We start from the raw sequence: 18,765 nt of genomic DNA, 5'->3' as shown, positions 1-18,765 counted from the left end.
AGAGAGAGGGGGGGACGGAAACTCACAAGTATTATCCGGAATCTTCACCACCTCCCTCAAGAAACTCTTCAAATCCGGCGTCGGTCGCCCATTCACATGCGTAATAAAGTTCGTTGGCGCCAGCCCATACTGATACGCCGGACTGCCTCTGGTCCTCGCGGACACATACACCTCACTAAACAACTTGGAAATCTGCTGCCTAACAGCATGATGCGGCCGATGCAAAATAGCACCACAAAAGCTGACCGCATGCGTCGTCTCTACATCATCCGCGCTGACCGTCCTGAGCCTCAGTCTCCTCTCCTGACAGTCCCTGACGATGACCGCATCGAGGTACTCATGCGAATACATGACATCCAGATCCGAGATCCGTGTCACGATCTTCCCATTCAACGTGAGCAACACATCCCCCTCCAGGAGCTGCTCATCCGGGGGTATATGCTCCGTATCGCGCTCAAACGTCCTCTTGGCAACCATAAACAGCTGATGATGCGAGGTATTCGCCAGTGATACTTCGTGAATCCATTCCTCAGAAACACCCATTAGTCGGGCCTGGCTCATCTGGATTGCGCGCAGCTCGACAGAGAGCATCCTCAGCTTGGGGACAACGCCCTGCTGGATTTGACGAACAACTGGAATAATTGATGGAGTGGCAAAGCCCAGATGGTATTCCTCGTCGCGGTGGGTCGAGGGGTTGCGCTCGCCGAGGTAAGTCAGCCAGAGGGCCTGGACGGTGCCGTCTTGGGCGACGAGCACGCCGGAGCCGCATTGACCGCTCAGCGAAGTGTCGACGGTGATGGCGTCGATGTTGACGGCGCGGTAACGGGGCGCGCCCGAGTTGGCGGGGATGGTGACGGCGAAGGTTTCCGTGACGGTCGTCGCGGCGTGGACGATGCGTCCGATGCGGTTATACCCGATGAAATAGGTCGGTTGGCCCTGGGTGATCTCCTCCGTGCTCAGCCGGGCGCTGAGCACCGGCGCGTCGACCAACTTCGGATCATACTGAATTATGGCGTAATTCTGCAGCGGATGCAAGAAGACCACCTTGCCCTCGACAACGATCGAGTCGGCGATGGTGATGCTAATGTCGCACAGATCGTACGGCACGATGGCCCGTGAGATGATCACCAGCCCCTTCTCAGCATCAACCACCAAGCCCATCCCCCACTTCCGATTCTTAGGGAAGCCGTCGAGCTTGACGGGCATGGTGCAGCTGACGTGTACGAAGCTGCGCACGAGGTCGGCGACAGCAGGATGGATCGTATTATCGAGCTGGATGAAGGACGCCTTGCGGGGGACGGGGGGAACAGGAGGCAAGGGGTCAGCGAGATTCGTAAAGTCCCACAGCCCGGTCTCGTCGTTGCGCACGGCAAGCTTCATCTTGCGCGACCAGTGGCGGTCTACATAAATAATAGTCGTGTTGAGGGTGTGCAGGTCGCGCAGGTGCTTATACGTGACGACCACACGCGACTTGTCGGGGATATTCTTCATGACCTCGATGAACGTCTCCAGGTCCGGCGTCTTCTTGTGGTCGACTGACTGGATCAGCCAGCCGTTCTCAGCTGAATCAAACCTCCAGGAACCGCCAGCCTCGCAGACATAGACACCCTTGCACGCGACGCCATACAACCGCGCCTGCTGGTAAGAGAGCGTGTGAAAGCTGCCCCCGGCGACCGAAACAAACCGATCGGGCGTGATCTTGTGCAGATCACCGACCTCAATCTCCACCTCGACCTCCTTTCCTCCACGCAGAAGCAACAACTTCACCGGCTTCCCGACATTCGAGTCCAGGATATCGTCCAACCTTATAAACTGCGTCAGCAGCTCATCGTTAACCTTGATCAGCACATCTCCCTCCTCAATCTTGCCATGCGACGGACCCTCGGGCAAGATAATCTCAGCCACGAGCATGTTCGTCTCCTTTGGGAACGCCTTGCGCACGCGCGCCTCCCACTCGGGCGTCAGCCCCAGCCGCCGGCACTCATCAAACGGCTTGAGCAGAAACTGGCACTGGATATCGCCGCGCGTAATCGGCTTGCCCTCTTGTAGACATTTCAGCGCGCGCAGCGGGCGGTCCAGCGGCAGGAAATAGTCCGTCGCCGCACCATCTGCACGGCCGCCCGCTTGCAGCGCGACAGCATACCCGTCTATGTTGACGACCGGGCTGCCGGAACTCCCACCGCTGGCCGCAGCGCTGGCCTGGTAGTAGCACGTGTTGAAGTCAGAGTAGCCCTCGCCATACTCGGGCGCGTTGCGGTCGAGTCGGGAGATGACGCCGGACAGGATGCTGAGCTTCTCGCCTGCGTCGTTACCGACGACTCGGATTTCCACGCCCACTTTCGCGAGATCGGGACGTAAAGGGAGTGCCCGCACGGGCATGTACTTGATCGCCTTGGGATCGAATTTGAGGATGCCAAAATCGTGTACAGGGTCGCGATACACGGGGTACGCGTCCACTTCTTCATGATTATCAAAGATGCAGAAGCCCCAGAACGGGCCCGCGCCCACGACGTGTCGGTTCGTCAGGATATACCCCCTCTCAGCATCAACCACAAACCCGGTGGCCTCACTGCACAGGCCCGGATCAGTATCAAACGAACACGTCTGACAGAACCGGATCGACACGACGCTCTTGACCACGTTCTGAATCGTCGCCTGCCACTCGGCAGAGTCGGTCGTCGCGGTTGTAGGGGGAATGATGGCCGCTGCCGACGGCAATCTCAGCTCGTCGTAGTCATCGTACCCGCTCGCGGCGCTGCTCTCGTATTCTTCGTGGGGCGTCCCTTCTTCGGACAAGTCGCCGTTCGGTCGGTGGTGCTTGGGATGCCGGCCGTCGACCGGGTGCGGCGGGTCCTTGCGCTTGGAGCGCGCGGCGGAGGCGGCGCCGTTCATGTCTGCGTCGGTTTGTGCAGTCGAGTATCTGCGAAACAGGAAAGGGAACGAGGGGCGCGAGTGGAAAGTCGGACAAACAGCCGACGGGAAAAGGCGAAACGGTAAGGCCGGTGCACGGACTGGGCGACAGCTGACGAAGCGCAGTCTGCAGCAAACCAGAATAGAGCGATGCAGATGCGCGGGTCGCATCCACACCTTGGGTGAGGGTTAAAGTTGACTTCGACAGCGGCGGCGATGATGACAAATGGTGAAGTCTTCGCTTTGCCGGCGTTATTGGAAACTTACCAACCGCCGATGAAAGGTAAGATCGACTTCTCGAGTAAAGAGAGGAAAAAAAAAAAAACTGTAAGAGGTAAAAGGTACTCCGTCGGGAGTCCAATGGTTGGAGGGAGAGGGTATGTTTGGAGAGTCGAGTTTGGTTGGATTGGATCGTGGAAACTGAGAAATTGGCCCTGGGCTCTGCGTCGAAGTCTTGCTACTGTTGCTGCGGCTGCGAATCGCATAGCAGCCTATCCCCACTGTGCCACCAAGACGGGTCAGCTTGGCGCCAAGACTACGCGTGGGACGCGTTGATGCATCTATCGAGGCTTAGCTGAAAAGGGAACTTCATCTATAGATGAATGGAGTGATGATGAGAATCGAGAGGAACTTTGTTAATTGTTTTCCTTGTCCCATCTGTTGCGGTCATGTCTTTTAAAGGTAGAAGTATAAAAACTAGTAAGTCAGATGAGCTGATCAGGTATAGATGCATCCAGAAGGCCAACACATGTCCCAAGGTTGCATACATCCTTCCGTCAGCTTATCTCACATGAGCTACTCAAGGGCAGGTCATCCCTCTCTCATCCATGAAGCAAACCCGACGCCCAGCAAACACTTGGAGCATATTCCTCCTTAGATTGTCTTAGGCATTTTCCAAAGGTTCGCTCATAAGAGGCAAACAGTGAGGAAAACTTCTCTCTCGACAAAAATTCCAGGACTCTACATACATCACAAGGATGAAGTAGAGAGGTGAGAAACCTACCAACCCATCCCATGTCCCGGATCACCTTGAAGGCCCTGAGATAATTAGAATGATCAAGTTTAATTCAATTTGAAGACCAGACAGACCTCTGTGAAACACCATCCTACAAAGGCAGCAAGGCACCTAAATCACTAGACCTTAGGCCAGCAGCATAGCCCTAAGATCAGTCGACTTCAATGCAGTCTTAACTTCTTGCTAGGCCATATTTGATGAATCCCTCGTCTTCCTTAGGCACGCAAGTGCTGACACGACCGTTCTATTTTCTCCCAACCAATATTGTCTTGAAAAAAAAAAAAAGAAAACACCTAAGCGAAAGCCAGGCCATCTCATGACCAGACCTTGTCCAGAAACCGACTACAGTCTCAGCTCAACACTGGAAACACACAGTCAGGGACATCAAGAACTACCTTTTTCATAAGAATTCCATCTTCCAGTTCATGTAGTCAGGGTATCAACATACAAAAACACTGACACTTATTCCTACACAGTAATACCCGCCCTTTCCATGTCAATGCCAGCCAGCCGTTAGCCGGTCTTCCCAGTCCAGACCATGCCGCCAGTCCGATCCAGTCCATTCCGTATCCCATCCAGTCCAGTATTGTAGAAATAGTTAAGTAAAACAGTGGCTCACCTGAAAGGAAACAAACCATAAGCCGTGATAAACCTTTTTTAAGTTGGCCGCCCGTCCTCTTGATAGTCCGTCATGATGATAAACCGCCCCTGAACCGAACCGTACCATGTAAAACCAGACATGAAAAGTAATCCCACACAAACCCCTAATCCAACACAGTCCCTCTACTTCTTTTAATGAGAGCCCAAAGTCACACCCAACTACCTCTAAATATGCCATCCTCCTCCATCATCATCATCATCACTACTACCATCATCACCAAACTTCCTTCATCCCAACACCTTGGCGCGCAGAGCAACCCACTCCCCCACAACCCGTTCATGCACCCTCCACGCGCTCTCCCATCCCTCCCTCACCACTCTATCCTCCTCCATCGCTCTAAGATACTCCGCTACCCCCGGTGCATCAACCCCGATCGCAGCAACCCATGCCCACCCCTTGTCCTCATGCTTTCTCTGCCTGACAGCAAAATGATCCGTAACCCTCCGATTCCAGGCACTCCACTCCTCAAAGTAACGCTTCATCTCCGCCGTGTACGAGATCCACGCGGAGTTGAGGGTTGACGCGCCGTTAGCAGGCTTGGCGCCTGACGCGAGGATTTCGAGGATCTGCGCGGGGGGTTTGGGAGCAGCGGGAGGGGAGGGCATTTTTAGCTGGACTGTCTTTTTAGGGCTGTCTTTGCTGATCGGCACTTTGGCTGCCGGACGGCTGGGGAAAGGCAGGTTAGACCCCAGGTCTGCGAACGAATCCAGACCGGCAGGCTTCGGCGGCGCGAAGGGCTCGGTATTGCGAAAATCGGGGAAGAGAGGGCGCAGGAGAGGGTCTGTATCCTCGGAGCCGGCGTGGTTGGCGTGGGGGATTTTGATGTTTGCGCCGAGCTTGGGTTCGGCTGTAGTAGTGTCGTTGGTCGGGGCGGTGCCATTCGTGCCGAGGGGGATGTTGTTGACGTTGCCGGGCCGCCACTCAGGTTTGGTAGGCTCGACATTGACATTGCGCGCATTGTTGGCCTGCTGAGGGGGAGCAGCACCCGGCGCCGCGGCAGGCGACGGCGAAGGGGACGCAGCCGCAGGGGAATCGATATCCATGGCATTCGGGCTCCTAGTCCCATCGATACCACCGCTCGTCTTAGCCGTCGTCGGACGCGGGGTCTCATCGCTGTTGCTGCTGTTGCTGCTGCTGCTGCTGCTGCTCTCACTGTCCGACTCAACACGCGCAGCCATGCCCGACGCCCCCGCACGAGCAGTGGTCCGCTTCTTGATCGGGCGAATCGGCCTTGTAGGCGAGCTAGACAGCTTGCTAGGCTGTGGCGGCTCAAAAATATGCGGCGTAAAAAGCTCCTTCCACTCGTCGGGCTTGAAATCGCCTATCTTCTTGGGACTACCAGCCTGCTGCTGATTGTTAGTAGCACCTGCATTCGCAGCAGCATTACCTGCAATCGACTCGTCCGACGCGGTAAACGTGTTACGCAGCGGCGACTGGTGCCCGCGAGCACGCTGTTTGGCACGAGTAAAGTGATCGTCGGAGGGGGAATTCGTCGGGCTGGGGGTGCCGGCGCTGAAGTGGAAGCCAGGCTTTTCCTCGGCCACGAACTGCGTGTTAATGTTATCCGTGCTGTTTCGCGTGAATCGAGCCGTTTCTGGCGTCGCAGCGCCGAGCGGGACCGACGAGAAGCTGCCAGGGTGACTGGAGTTAGCCGCGGTGCTTTTGGAGACGCGGTAGGCGGGCGTCTTCTTGGGGCCTAAGACATAGCCGCTCGGCTCTGGATTGCTGGGCGAGGGCTGCTCTGGTTGGCGTTTTGCATAGGCCTTAGCGAGGACTTGCTGCAACTGAGCATGCAGCATCCTTTCGAACGAATTGGGCCCTGCGTTTAAGGTTGGCCTCCTCATCCCACTGGGAGTCGGTGAGCAGGCCGGTTGCTGCCATTGGGCAGAGTCTCTCGGGACATATCCATGGGGGACAGCACCAGCGCTGCTGGGCTGCCAGAAAGCCCGAGATGCTCCACTAGGAGTAGAGTAGATCTCCTCTGCCCACGGGCCACCCCGCATGCGATCCCGGTGCTCAGTTGAGTGATGCATCCGGTACACCTCAGGGTATGGCCGATCTGGGGCGCTTTGCTCATAGGCTCTTCTGTAAGGAGAAAAGGAGCGGGGAGGGCCATACATATTGCTGGTCTCGCTGCTTCTGGTCTCTCCGTTCGCTGTTCCCAAAGCGTCAGTTTCGTCCTATGTTCTGCCCTTCAGCAGGACAGTACGCGAAGGACTCACCATTATTAGCAGCAGCACGGGTTCCAAACTGGAATGAGGGCCCTGTCGCGAAAGCGGACCCAGTCGGCGGAGCATTGGTCGTATTATTCTGGAACGTCGAAGGGCGCGCGCCATTGCCCGAGGTCTCCTGGCCAGCCCCCCTCGTAAACGGACCATCATTGCCCACGCTATGGCTGCGCTGACGGCCAGCCGTAGGCGACCGGGCCGGATCATCGCCGCCGCCCCGGAACTGCCGGGAGCCGGGATCCCGCATGCTCTTGGCGCGGTTGACACTGTTGAGCGGCTCAAATGGGTTCGTCCTCTCGCCCACGTTAGCGGCGTAGGGCGTGCGTTGGCGAGGGTCCAAGAAGGTCTCGCGAAACTGGCTGCTCAGCGGCTCGGTGTTGTCGCGCTTCTTCGGCTCTGTCTCGTCCTCATCAGGAGGTATGGGCATGCTCTCCTTGGGAGTTGTCGTGTAATGATGATTCTTAACGGGGGGCTCATCGCCTCCCGGCGCTTGTGGAGCAAACCCTTGCTTCCTAGTGCCAAACGAAGCTTCCTGTCTTCTAGCCTGCGCCGCAGACCTCGGAGGGGGCGGAGGATTCGTCGGACGAGCAGTGCTCTGGCGGTACGCTGACGCAGCAGAAGGGCCAGGCTGGGACGCCGGCTTTGGCTGAGGACGCGACCGCTCCCAGGCATCAGAACTCGCGCGGGCCTGGTCCATCTTAGTCTTAACTTTCTGACCCCAGTCCCAGTAGCGGTTCGATGCTGAAGCACTTGCAGAAGCGGCCGGACGAGTCGGCATAGGAGGACGCTGCGGCGGCGGCCCGTACTTGGCGTTGACCTCGTGGGCCATGTTCGCCCAAGGGTTGCCGCGAACGCCGGACGCGGTCGGGTAACGAGCTTTGCGCTGGCGCAGGGCGGCATCAACCTTGGCCTTCTGCGCGGGGTCGGTCAGGATCTCATGGGCAGTCGAGATGATCAGGAACTTTTCCTTGGCCTCGTCTTCCTTGCCCGGATTGCGATCAGGATGCCATTTGAGGGCTGGGAAACAGCAGTCAGCAGAGCTCAGAGAGAATGTACCTCAGCTTGTACGCACCCAGCTTCCTGTACTGCTTCTTGACCTCATTGATGTCGGCACCAACAGGCAGCTCGAGGTCGGCGTAGTAGTCTCGCGTGAGGTCCAGCTTGGCCATGGTGGCGACCTCAGCGAGCAGGCAAACGTCGTTATAGCACTATCCAAGTGAGAAAGCTGATCATACACTCATTCAGTTTTTTTTTTTCCTTTCCTCTGAAGCCCGAGACGAGGGCTGAACAGTGGCCGGAAAGCGACGGGCGCAATGGAAGTTGAGACTGCGGAGCGGGCCGAAAAGTAGAGAAAAAAAAAAAGGTCTGCAGCAGTAAATAAACAGTAGTAGAGCGAACAATCTAACAACAAAGTCACAGGTCACACAGCCTGCGAGCCAGATGCTGATCGGGTTAAACAGTCAGTTCTTTGCTTGTTGCAGGGTGCACACGGTCGGGCAGAAATGGATGATGGGTTGCAGATGAAGTTCTCGTTGAGTGGTTGCGAATGCGAAAGCGGGTTGCAAAGCGGGCTGCACTATCTGGCCAGCAATGAACGCTGAGCAGTCACTCGCTCAGTGTTTACGGCTGCGCTGCGCTACGCTGAGTTTGCCGGGGCGACAGAGTCTGGCCGTTGTGGAAGTGTGGATTCTTACGAAGGAAGCGGGGCAGACATGCGAGTGACGCGTACGGTATTTTTCGCGGGACGCTGCACGCGTAACGAACGAATGGCCAGACCGGAAAGCCCGATGAAATAAAACTTCCCGTCAGGCTGCAAATGGAGTGGCGGGCTCTCGCTTCCAGGTTCTGCTCAAGATATTTTGGCGAAAAAAAAAAAAAAAGAGGATCGGAATTCGCGCAGCACAGAGAAGACGGAAAAGAGGAAGAGTGGGCGAGATGATGCAGGAAGGAATAAAGTTAGTGTTGCCGTCCTGTTGCTCGGCAGGCTGTTGGCCTCAGGTTAACCAGGCACCGCAGTGGCTTGTAGGTTACCTTACGAGGCTCAGCCCCCCACTGGCCCGGGGACGTCCCCAGGTCAGCCCGTCACCTGTCAGCCCAGCTCATGTGCAACCGGAACCGTGACACAGCCTGGAGACAGTCTTGTGATGATTCGGTATGACAGCTCTTACGAGATCTACGGAACCTGCTTCAATTTCGATCGCAACTTCTTTGGAGATAATACCTGTCCAGGTTCCCGCAAGTAAACAAACAACCATTTTAGGGCTGCGCCAAGCTCAGCCCCTCAACGATGACGTCGGTCCTCAGCTCTGGGTAGTCTGCTTACGTAAGCTAAAATTTCAACGCCTCTCGCCTTCACCAACATCCATGTGCCGAGAGCTTTGTCAGTGAATGGACGATCCGAGAGAAGCATAAAAGACATTTTTTTAATCTTGTTTTCGAAACCGCAGGATATTGTGCCCGTAGGCCACCCAACATGAGTTGGGTCTTGCTCATGTCCCTCATCCCCTGTCAAGTGTGAAAAGCCAAGGAACCTGGAGAGACAAGATTTGCTGTCACCATAATCTTCACGTCCCCGAGCCCTACTCAGAGTTCCCGGACGTCCTTGTCTTCTTCAATGCTAGTTTCAGTTTCTGTATATGAAGATATAGACCTATGAGTGCCATAAATCTATCTCAAATCCTCAATGAGGCATGAGACGGTGACTGACTTCAGGCCGAAGCTTCGCTGGTTGAAAAGCCAACTTAAGAGACTGAATCTCCTTGGATTTAAAATGCCATTTCATATTAACGCCGAAGGTTGCACAAAAAGTTCTTTATATCTAAGTTCAACATGGAGCGTTACATAAAGCAGCCTTACACATACCGCCCCTTGTTGACAGCAGAAGCTGACTGGACCTCAACTTAGCCTCAACTTTCCAATGCTAGTTTAGCTTGTGATACCCGGAGGAAGGCATGGGGATTATATCCACAATATTCTCTGCTTAATAAGGAGGACGATAACTCATTGTGCATGAGAAAGGCAACCTGTTATGGGAAACCATCCCAGTTCATAATGGATGTTGTATCGAGTCTACAACTCTTTCAACGAGGTTAACATCACACTAACACTCAGAATATACTCCTTGACCTTGTGTTCGGCAAATAGCAGACCCTGGATTTAGACACGCTGTAGAAGTACAGCAGGTACACTCGATGCAACAATGTCCAACACAACCCGTAAAAAAAAAAAAAAAAAAGAATCAAAGTCATACTCTGTATGCATATTGATTCTCTTCTCTGATCCTTCCTGTCCGTCTTGACCCAACCACCAAAACATTTTCGCTATACCTACCCTCCCACTGTTTTCACCAAACCCTAATGCTTTCCACTCTCCCGTCATAGGTAAGCTCAAAGTAAACAAAACAAACACAATACCAACCACAAACCCGAAGTAAGCCAACACGAAAACCCCTCCCCCTTCCAAAAATATATCCTACAAACCCCCTAACCACAATACACCAACACAGCACCAACTAATACATCTCCTTCCCCAACTCCCAAGTCCAACCCCCTTCCCTCCTCATCCTATCTCGAGCAATCGCGTCCCGCCTCATTTCCTCCTCCGTCAACCGATCCGCCCCACTCCAATTGGCACTGCTCGTCCGCTGCCTAAACCGATGCCACCGATCCTTACTCTTGTTAAACACTTCCTCCATGTTGAGCGGCTGCGGCACGCCAAACACAGTAGTCGGGTCAATCCTTTCCTGCTCCAGCAGCTGCCGGCGTAGCTCGGGCGAGTCGGCCCACGAGGGGAGCATCTGGCCTGCGCCGGAGCCGGAGTTGTCTGCGTCGGAGTAGTCGTCGTCGTCGTCGGTTGCGATGTCCGGGAGCTCGATGAGCTCGCCATTGGGGAAGCGTGGGGAGGAACGGGCGGCGGATTTTGCAGCTGACGAGGGGACTGTGGAATTGGTTCCTGGGGCGCGGGCGGGGGTCTTGTGGGAAGAGGCCGCCTGAGTGTTATTGTTGGCGAACGGAATCGGGCCCTTAGCAACCTGCGCCATGTCGAGGGGATGCGCGGGACGGCCTGCGTTTTGGTTGTTGTGTTGCGAGATGACGGTTGTTTTGAACAGGTCCTTGCTGCTGTAGGTGTGGCCGTGGGCGTTGGAGGAGTACGTATGCTGCTTAGGAGGCTGGATCTCCTGCTTTTTTTTGTCAGTATACTCTCCCAACCCTCACTTCCCAGTCGAAATACTCACCTTCTTAAACCCAGTACTAGGCCTAATCGGCGCGCCCTTAATCATCCTAGAGCTGCCCCCTCCTCCTCCTTCAGCCATATCCACATTCTCATCAAACTCCTCACTCATCCGCATTCTCTTTGCGTCCACCCCAGCGGCCTGGTACTTCTTCTCCTCTTGCAGCGGCCTCTTCGCCCCCTTCCCTGCCGCCGTGGACGACAACACGGTATTCACTAACCTACCCCCCCCTCGGCAATCGATCCCAGCCTCGAAGGCGGTCTAGCCGGCTGCTGTGTCTGCCTCTCCCTCTCGACAGTAGCGCTATAATCCGGCGGACCATTAGGCTGCGTCCTAACCGGCGGCGGCGGCGCCTTAGTCATCTTAGCCTTTTCGATCGCCGCCTTGCGCTTCCTCTCCTCCTCCTTCTTCCTCTGCTCTTCCTCCAACCTTCTCTGCTGCTCCATCTCTTCCCTCCGACGCCTCTCCTCCTCTTGCTGGGCGGCACGCTCCCGCTCCCGCTGCTCCCGCTTGCGCTGCAACTCCCTCTTCTGCGCCTCGCGCTCTTCTTGCTCTTTCTTCCTCTGTGCCGCGGCGGCGGCTGCGTCAGCGGCTTTCTGCTTTTGCTGGGAGGAGGAGGCCATCGAGTTTTTGAGGGATTGGAGAGAGGGTTTGTCGCGCAACGAGCCTGCGCTGCCCTTCCCACTTAATCCCTTCACAGCAGTAGCCCCCTGAGCTGCCTGTGCTTGAGTCGTTTGGTTGGTAGGAGGGGCCAATGTCTCGCCTAACGTCGCCGCCAAAACACTATTCGACACTTGTGCCGCGCTTGAGGTATTCACCTTGATCACAGTAGGCGCTTGTTTCGCGGTCGACCGGTTCAGCGCCTCCTTGGTCGGCTTAAGCGGTCTCTTCGCAGCCGGAATCCTCATTGAAGAAGCAGTTGTCGGGCGAGCAACAGACGGCGGAGCGATGGTTGCCGGAGCCTCAGTCATATCCAAATCCTCGTCTGCAGCAGCATTCTTATGCGGGGTCGTTTGGATGGTTGACGGTGCAGGTTTAGCCACGCTCTTTGGCCTGGGGCCAGGCGTCCGGAAGTCCTGCTCACGTTCCCTCCTCTCTTTCTCCTGCTTCTCCTTCTCCTGCTGCGCAGTGATGTGCCTCTCCATCTGGGCAACCCGCTCCCGTTCCTTCTCAACAACCCTCATCTTCTCCCGTTCTTGGCGCTCACTCTCGGCCCGCTCTTTCTCGAGGCGCTCACGTTCGGCGGATGCGCGCGTCCTACGCACGTTCTGCACAGGACTCTGCGGCTGCTCTTTTGCGGATGTAGGGTTGATACCCTCCACCTGGCGCGAGAGATCTGGATACGCAACATTATCCGCTGTCTTATACGACTCGACGGACTCATCCCCTGCTCTCTCCTTTTCACGTTCCTTCTCAACCTTCTGCTGCTGGGCGCGCGACACAGACGGCGTATGCTGCACCAGACCCGATGATGTCTTGCTCTCCCCTAAAGTAGCTGAACCACTGCTTCCAATCAACCCCTTAGAGCTCTTAATAAAACTGCTCAACTTATTTTTGACCTGTTTCAGGGGGTTATCCCTAAAGCTCCGGGGACTCCTGGGCGCCGGCGAGCCAGCCACCAGCCCGTCACCAGCTGCTGTGCTCAGCGTAGGGTTTTGTGCGATTGTCTTCTTCGGGCCATCCTCAGGATTACCAGTACGCAGCTGCTCCAACGACGGGAGGACTGGCACAGATTGAGACTTGCTGTGAGAGTTCGGAGTGCGATGCGTCGGCGAGAAGACGTTCTTCGAGGGGGAAGTCGGCCGACTGCGGGGGAGAGATGAGGCAGGTGACATGTCGCCTGTGTCTCTGCATTCTGTCGTACCAGATGTTTGAGGGCGAGGGGGAAGAGGTCTCGGACTACCCATCCCCCGGACGAAATCATCCTCATTAGCAGCAACAGGACCAGGCGTAGTAGCGGGCTGCTGCTTCGGCTTAGGAGAAGCCTGCCTACCCGCCTGCATTGATCCAGCAGATCCCTGCTGCTGCTGGCCAGCAGCCGCCGGCAAGAAACTCGCCAAACTCTTGCTCGGTCTCGCACTCTTCTGAGCCTGGCTCTTCCCAAGCATACTAATCTGCTCATGCAACCTCTGCGTATAAGTCTTGCTATCAGCAAAGACTTCCTCCTCCTCTTTGTCCTCATCCTTCTCAACCCCCTCCATATCATCGTCCTCGTGTCTCCCAACACCGAGACTCTTCCCCCCACCAGTGAGTCTGGACGCCGCAGCAGGGGGGTAGTAGCTCTGTCGTGTAAAACTCGTGCGCGACATGCGCGCCGCCGCGCCGCCGAGGCTCTTCTTAGAAGTAAGTGGCTCGCGCGCGGGGAGGGAGGCAAAGTTGAGCGAGGATTTGCGCATGACGGGGCGGAGGACGGGGCTAGATGCTTCGGAAATGTCGTCTTCTTCTTCTTCGTCGGCCGAAATATTCTGGTCGGCGCCATCCTCGGGCTTCTCTTCGGTCTGTGGAGCGGGTTCAAGTTTGGCCGAGGCCTTCGGCGGGCTAGCCAAGCGCGATTTCTGCGGCGAGGGTGACCGTCTTCCGGGGGACTGCCCGATCGGAGAGGAAGTCTTCTTAGGTGACGGCTGTGCACGTGGTGACATAATCGGCAGCCTTGTCCTGCTCGCAAACGGGCTGTTTGGCTGCTGCAAGGCAGACGACGGCGTCGGTACGGCACTCTCTTCCCTCTGCTGGCGCTGTGGCGAGCGTGTCTCAACCGGGCTCTGGTACGTCTCATGCACGGATGTAGCCGACGGGCTGGTCGGCTTATTCTCCGGCGAAAAGACCGGATCTGACAGCGTCTCGCCCTGCTCGCCACTATCCGACATCTCGATGTCCTCCTCCTCAAGCGGCTCTTCCCTCTCGAACTGCGTCAGCTGGGATTGGCTTCCATGATACCCCGAGTCAGCCAGCGAGCCGTGCCCGCGCGGCTTGACTTCGTGCATGGGATGAACGACGGTCGCTTTGGTAGGGGACATCGACCGACCGGTTGGCGACGACGGGATGGGCGAATCGGATGAGGGCGCGTCTTCAGCGACTTGAATGGCCGGGCTGCGCGGGAGGGAGATAGTCGACATGGCGAGCGGGTTAGGCGCGCCCTTGGGGGTCGAAGAGAACACGCTCGCGAGGGGCTACCGAGTTAGACGCGTCTTTAAAACTCTCTCTCAACTTTGCAAAGACTTACCACACGCGCGCTGCTAGGCTCTCTCCTCACAGTGCGCGGCGTTTTGCCGCGGAACTTGCTAGGCGATTTAAAGATCTCGGCGACATTCCTGTTCACATCAGCACATCACTCTGACTAGATTGACGCGGGGTCACGCACATCTGATTCTCGGAAAAAATGTCGGCCATGTGCTCGTTGAGCCAGTCCAGCTCGTTTCGTGCGGCGTACGAGAACTCGTCGACCTCAGAGCACGCGATGCTCAGCGCCGCCTCGCGCTCCTCTGCGACCCAGGCGGCCGAGCCGACCTGGAGACGCGGACCGCCTCGCATCGCCATGCCAATTGGGTTCAATGGGCGAGAAATGGTGTTGGGGATGCGGCTGCTAATGGCACGATGGCTCGATTCGCAAAGTAAACAAACAATGACGCGACGGCGCGACAAAAAGGTTGGTAGGTATATGGCCGTCTGCTATCCGGAAATGCGCGTCATGAGATCCTGTCGGTTGAAAAACTGCAATTGACGGCGACAACTCGAGGGAGAGTCGAGGCAAACAGTTTGCAGGCACACAGTCACACGTGGGTGGATGTCAAGGTCGACGTGGGTGCCGGCCGATCGTTTGTTTTGATTCGACCCAAAAGGGGAAAGGCCTGGTAAGTGGGGCTTCCAGCTGAGGTAGTAGTCAAAGACTGCCGCTAATATGAATGCTTACATAAGCGGCCTCTGTAACAAGGGCTTTCTATAAGTCAAACCGACTTAACCTGGAAGTCTACCTGTGTAAAAAGATAGTTCCACGGCCCCCGAATCAGAGCCAAGGCATGTCCGTGTCCGTTCATTACACCAGGCCGACTGTCATTGCGGCAATAGTCAGAACAGGGAAACTATAAGTTAGTGCTTTTACTCAGCTAACGTGATGGTCTACATCCTAAAGTCTTCCACTCATCGCTGCATCAAGGAGTGTCTCAAAAATGTGAAACTGTTCTACTCTGGCACCGAAGAAGCGCAGTAGACCAGTTAGTTTTGACCCAGACAATCGAGGAGTCGAGAGGCGATGAGGGACCTCATGCACACGCATCAGCATCGAAGGTCACGTTATCACCATGCCACCATCCACCATCTACCAGCCCTGTCCGACATTTTAGCAGCTAGTTCTGCGGTGCTGTTGAGAGAGCAGGAAGACTTCGTTGATCCCAACACTACACTTCAATGCAGCTATTTGGTCTCTGCGACGATAACGGTATGTTAATATTGATCAAGAGACAAATAGCTCAATGTACAGTGACGGCTCGCTCAACGTGGGTTGTCCAGTTACGAAAATCCATGATTGCCCCGGTTTGTCTTCGATGGAGGAAGGCTTCGACACTCCACCTACTGGAGCCTGACCAGAAGGGAAGCGTCCATCATGATGTGACTCCGTTTAAAGGAGACCCGTGGAAGTGGGCTACGAAAACACCAGGCAGACTCTAACGATGTAGGCTTTCCCCAAACTACCCCGCCCCTTCATGCAGGGAACCAGTCTTGGCGTTAAACTAGGCTGTGCCATTAGGCTCACTGCATTCTGAAAGCTCCTTATTGGAAGGGAGAATGGGAAGACGCCTTGCGGCGGTGGCTAAGGCGGGATGACAGGCTTAGGCCAGGAGAGATTGCATGAAGAGAATAGCCTCCACAGCGCAGTGACCCCCCCCCCCCCTTGAGATGCACTTCTCTTAGGCTCTAGTACGTGGCAAGCCTAGCAACAGAGGAGGAACTGCTCGGACAAGTCACCTTCTCCAAGCACGGGGCATGGCTTGGGATTTCGAGGCTCTCTTTGCGATCAACAAGTTTACAAGCATCAACAATCGCGTAAGGCCGAGAGCCTACCTAGACACTCAATGTCCCCCTGACTGATACCAGCTCACGGTCTTAGCGTCGAACGTTATTCATCTTCCAAATCCAGCCAGCTATGGACCAGCATCGGTATCTCTTGCCAGCCAGACCCTTAACCCCTCTACAAAGATACCAGAAACGGTCCATGTAATGATAACTATTTACAACTGAACCCTTGTGCGCGAGGGAAAGCCTCCTGACACACGTTTGGACGATAAGTGTTTATCCCCCCCCCCCAACAGAAGCTGTGTAACCATTCCTTCTCCAATTGTCTGCCAATCAAAGAATGTGTCCGTACTCGTCTTGTCAGGTAACAATCAGGCTAGAATTGGACAAAGACCCGCCGACGAGGCTTGAGCTAAAGCTTGCCAGAAGCTATATACGGGCGAGCTTTCGACATGATTCTCCTTCCCTATGCCTCTTCCCTCTTGCCTCCTTTCTTCATTATTGGCAGCATATCCAACTAAGCTAGAGTCCACTTTTAGATGTGTGTCTTCTTTTTCGACCTAAGGGAAACGGTTACAACTCCATAAATCATCGACCTTTGACTAGATGCCGGAATCTAAGGACAAAATCACTCAAGAGTCCCTATCCTATAAGGCCGACTTTAGAGACCTAAACGGTACTGGTTTCCAGATTGGGCAGAATTTTGGTGTTATCAATCTTAACCCCCCCGCCGCCATGAACAACATTGGTTCCTCTGCCGTCAACAACACTAATCCCCTTGCTGCCAATAACACTGGTTCTACTGCTGCAGATAACACCGGTTCCTCTGCTGCCAACACCACTGGTTTCCCTGGTATTATCCCCAACATCCAGAGCATTTTCCAGCCTGGTAGCATTCAGAATACTGGTTCTGGGAACATTATTGGCTATGTTCAATGGCAAACGTTCAACAACTATTACCAAGCAGGTTTGTCCAAACCCTGATCTAGCTTGTTTGCGAGTAATTGTCTTGTGGCCGATCTTGGGCTGACATTTGTTCCATAAGACAAAACAGTCCAAACTAACAACGGGCATTAACTACGCTCGGAATGATTCTTTTGTGAAGCGCAGAGATCTGTTCCAGAAACTTCAAGAAAAGTGCAGAAATGGCAAAGGGCACTCCTGCGTTGCCCTTGTGGGAATTGGGGGTGTAGGGTATGTCTTCATGAAAACTTGTTTTTGTACATCCTACTATACAGAGACGGAAACTAACCTTTGTACGATATCGAAGGAAACCTGCACTTGCCGCAGAAGTAAGATACCGACCTCGGCGATAAGTTTTCTGACACTTTGGTTTTTGGGATCCAAGCTGGCTCTCGAAAGAGTATAGGAAGCGGATTTCAACGGATTGCCAGCATCCTGAAGCTGAGTATTCAGAAAACAACGGGAGTGCATATTTGCGAACTTGCCCACGATTGGCTACGGATCAAAGAAAATGGCAAACGAGTCATGATTTTTAACGGTACTGATCATGTAAATTTGATTAAGAAGCAGCTCACTAGGTATTTCCCACAAGCCAACAATTGGTTCATTGTTGTTACAACACGCAGTTACAAAGCTGCAGAGGTTATTTTTTCCCCAAAGCAGCCGGATCAAAACCCGTTCTTAATTGGTCCAATGACAGAGAATGAAGCAGTCAAGTTGTTTAAATCACAGCTTTGATGGACTAAATGATGATTACCAAGAGAATCTACGTAAGCTTCTTCTTACGTTTGATCTTTACCCCCTTGCTATTCTTATGGCAACGACATACATCAAGTGTCGGGGCACGCTGGTCTGCGCATGTCAGTTGCCCAAGTTTTTGAAGAGGTCCAAAAGCCAGGACGCTTCATACTGGCAGAAGACTCTGCAGATCTCCCTAGGGACGGCTCGCAAACAGAGTCGAACGTTATTCTTAGGGCACTGGGAGATACATTAGACTTGATTGAGACAAATCGCTCTTCCGCGACCAACTTACCTTTTTCATTATGGACTTTGTGGTCCGTCAATATGAGCTCAATGAATGCTTGATTCTCAGAACTGCAGAGAAAACTTCTGCATCTCTCCCGTCGCGCTGCCTCTGCGAGCTTAGAAAAGCATCTATCTCAAAGGACACACCAAGTTTTCCCCAGTTGCTCGTTGCAAACCCAGCGCAGAGGCTGGGTCAAACGCTTTGAAGATGACTGGTAACGAGTTAACGAATTATTATTTTGTCACTCAGAACGAATATGGTAACCTCGAGTTGCAGAATATTGTGCAGGAGACAGCAAGATGGATGCTTGATTCCCTGGGCAAACTGTATCTGAAAAAGGCAATCGATCGCTTCCTCCAGTTCATGATTGCTATGCTCTCCAGAGAATGCATTTGACGTCTCTTCCTGACAGCTTCAAATTATCTTGTCACCAGAAATACTGAGCATGTTATGAACTACCTCGAAGATGGGATATTTACCGCGGCAATGTATCCTTAAGACGTGGTTGAGATCCTTTCAGGGGTAGCAATCTACGCATCTTGGAGCATCATAAAACATGTCAGAGCAAGTTTTCAGATGCAACGGATTACTCCTCCGTGGCTGATGATCTTGTTAGCATCTGTTGGTTACAAGGGCGTTACGAAAGGTTGCGAAGCTTTTGGAAAGTTGTGCCTTGGACGTTAAGAAAAAGGTTGGGACAGAAGGTGAGATCATAAAGCGGTT

At 54.4% G+C, this 18,765-nt stretch overlaps 4 protein-coding genes across 4 annotated transcripts in view; 1 reads left to right on the top strand and 3 right to left on the bottom strand.

Moving 5' to 3' along the window:
• Positions 1-2,892, bottom strand: part of CTHT_0039280 (serine protease-like protein) — a gene marked incomplete at both ends in the record, with an annotated part of 3,259 nt that extends 367 nt beyond the window's left edge. The window contains one exon of the mRNA XM_006694276.1: positions 27-2,892. Within this exon, the coding sequence (XP_006694339.1) occupies positions 27-2,892 (2,866 nt within the window). The remainder of the gene's footprint in view (positions 1-26) is intronic.
• A 1,921-nt stretch (positions 2,893-4,813) lies between these two features.
• On the bottom strand, positions 4,814-7,983 carry CTHT_0039270 (uncharacterized protein; the record flags this gene model as incomplete). The annotated part of the gene is made up of 3 exons (XM_006694275.1): positions 4,814-6,741; positions 6,809-7,831; positions 7,887-7,983. The coding sequence occupies 3 exons, from the start codon at positions 7,981-7,983 to the stop codon at positions 4,814-4,816; spliced, it is 3,048 nt and encodes a 1,015-aa protein (XP_006694338.1).
• Positions 7,984-10,325: 2,342 nt separating this feature from the next.
• CTHT_0039260 (uncharacterized protein) lies at positions 10,326-14,573 on the bottom strand (the record flags this gene model as incomplete). The annotated part of the gene is made up of 5 exons (XM_006694274.1): positions 10,326-10,991; positions 11,049-11,216; positions 11,270-14,212; positions 14,266-14,353; positions 14,404-14,573. The coding sequence occupies 5 exons, from the start codon at positions 14,571-14,573 to the stop codon at positions 10,326-10,328; spliced, it is 4,035 nt and encodes a 1,344-aa protein (XP_006694337.1).
• Positions 14,574-16,658: 2,085 nt separating this feature from the next.
• CTHT_0039250 (uncharacterized protein) lies at positions 16,659-17,036 on the top strand (the record flags this gene model as incomplete). The annotated part of the gene is made up of 1 exon (XM_006694273.1): positions 16,659-17,036. The coding sequence occupies one exon, from the start codon at positions 16,659-16,661 to the stop codon at positions 17,034-17,036; it is 378 nt and encodes a 125-aa protein (XP_006694336.1).
• Between the last annotated feature and the right edge of the window lie 1,729 nt (positions 17,037-18,765).

The sequence above is a fragment of the Thermochaetoides thermophila genome (genome assembly GCF_000221225.1).
Source record: "Thermochaetoides thermophila DSM 1495 unplaced genomic scaffold scf7180000011816, whole genome shotgun sequence".
Taxonomy (NCBI): domain Eukaryota; kingdom Fungi; phylum Ascomycota; class Sordariomycetes; order Sordariales; family Chaetomiaceae; genus Thermochaetoides; species Thermochaetoides thermophila.
This window is presented reverse-complemented; position numbering and strand designations above follow the sequence as displayed.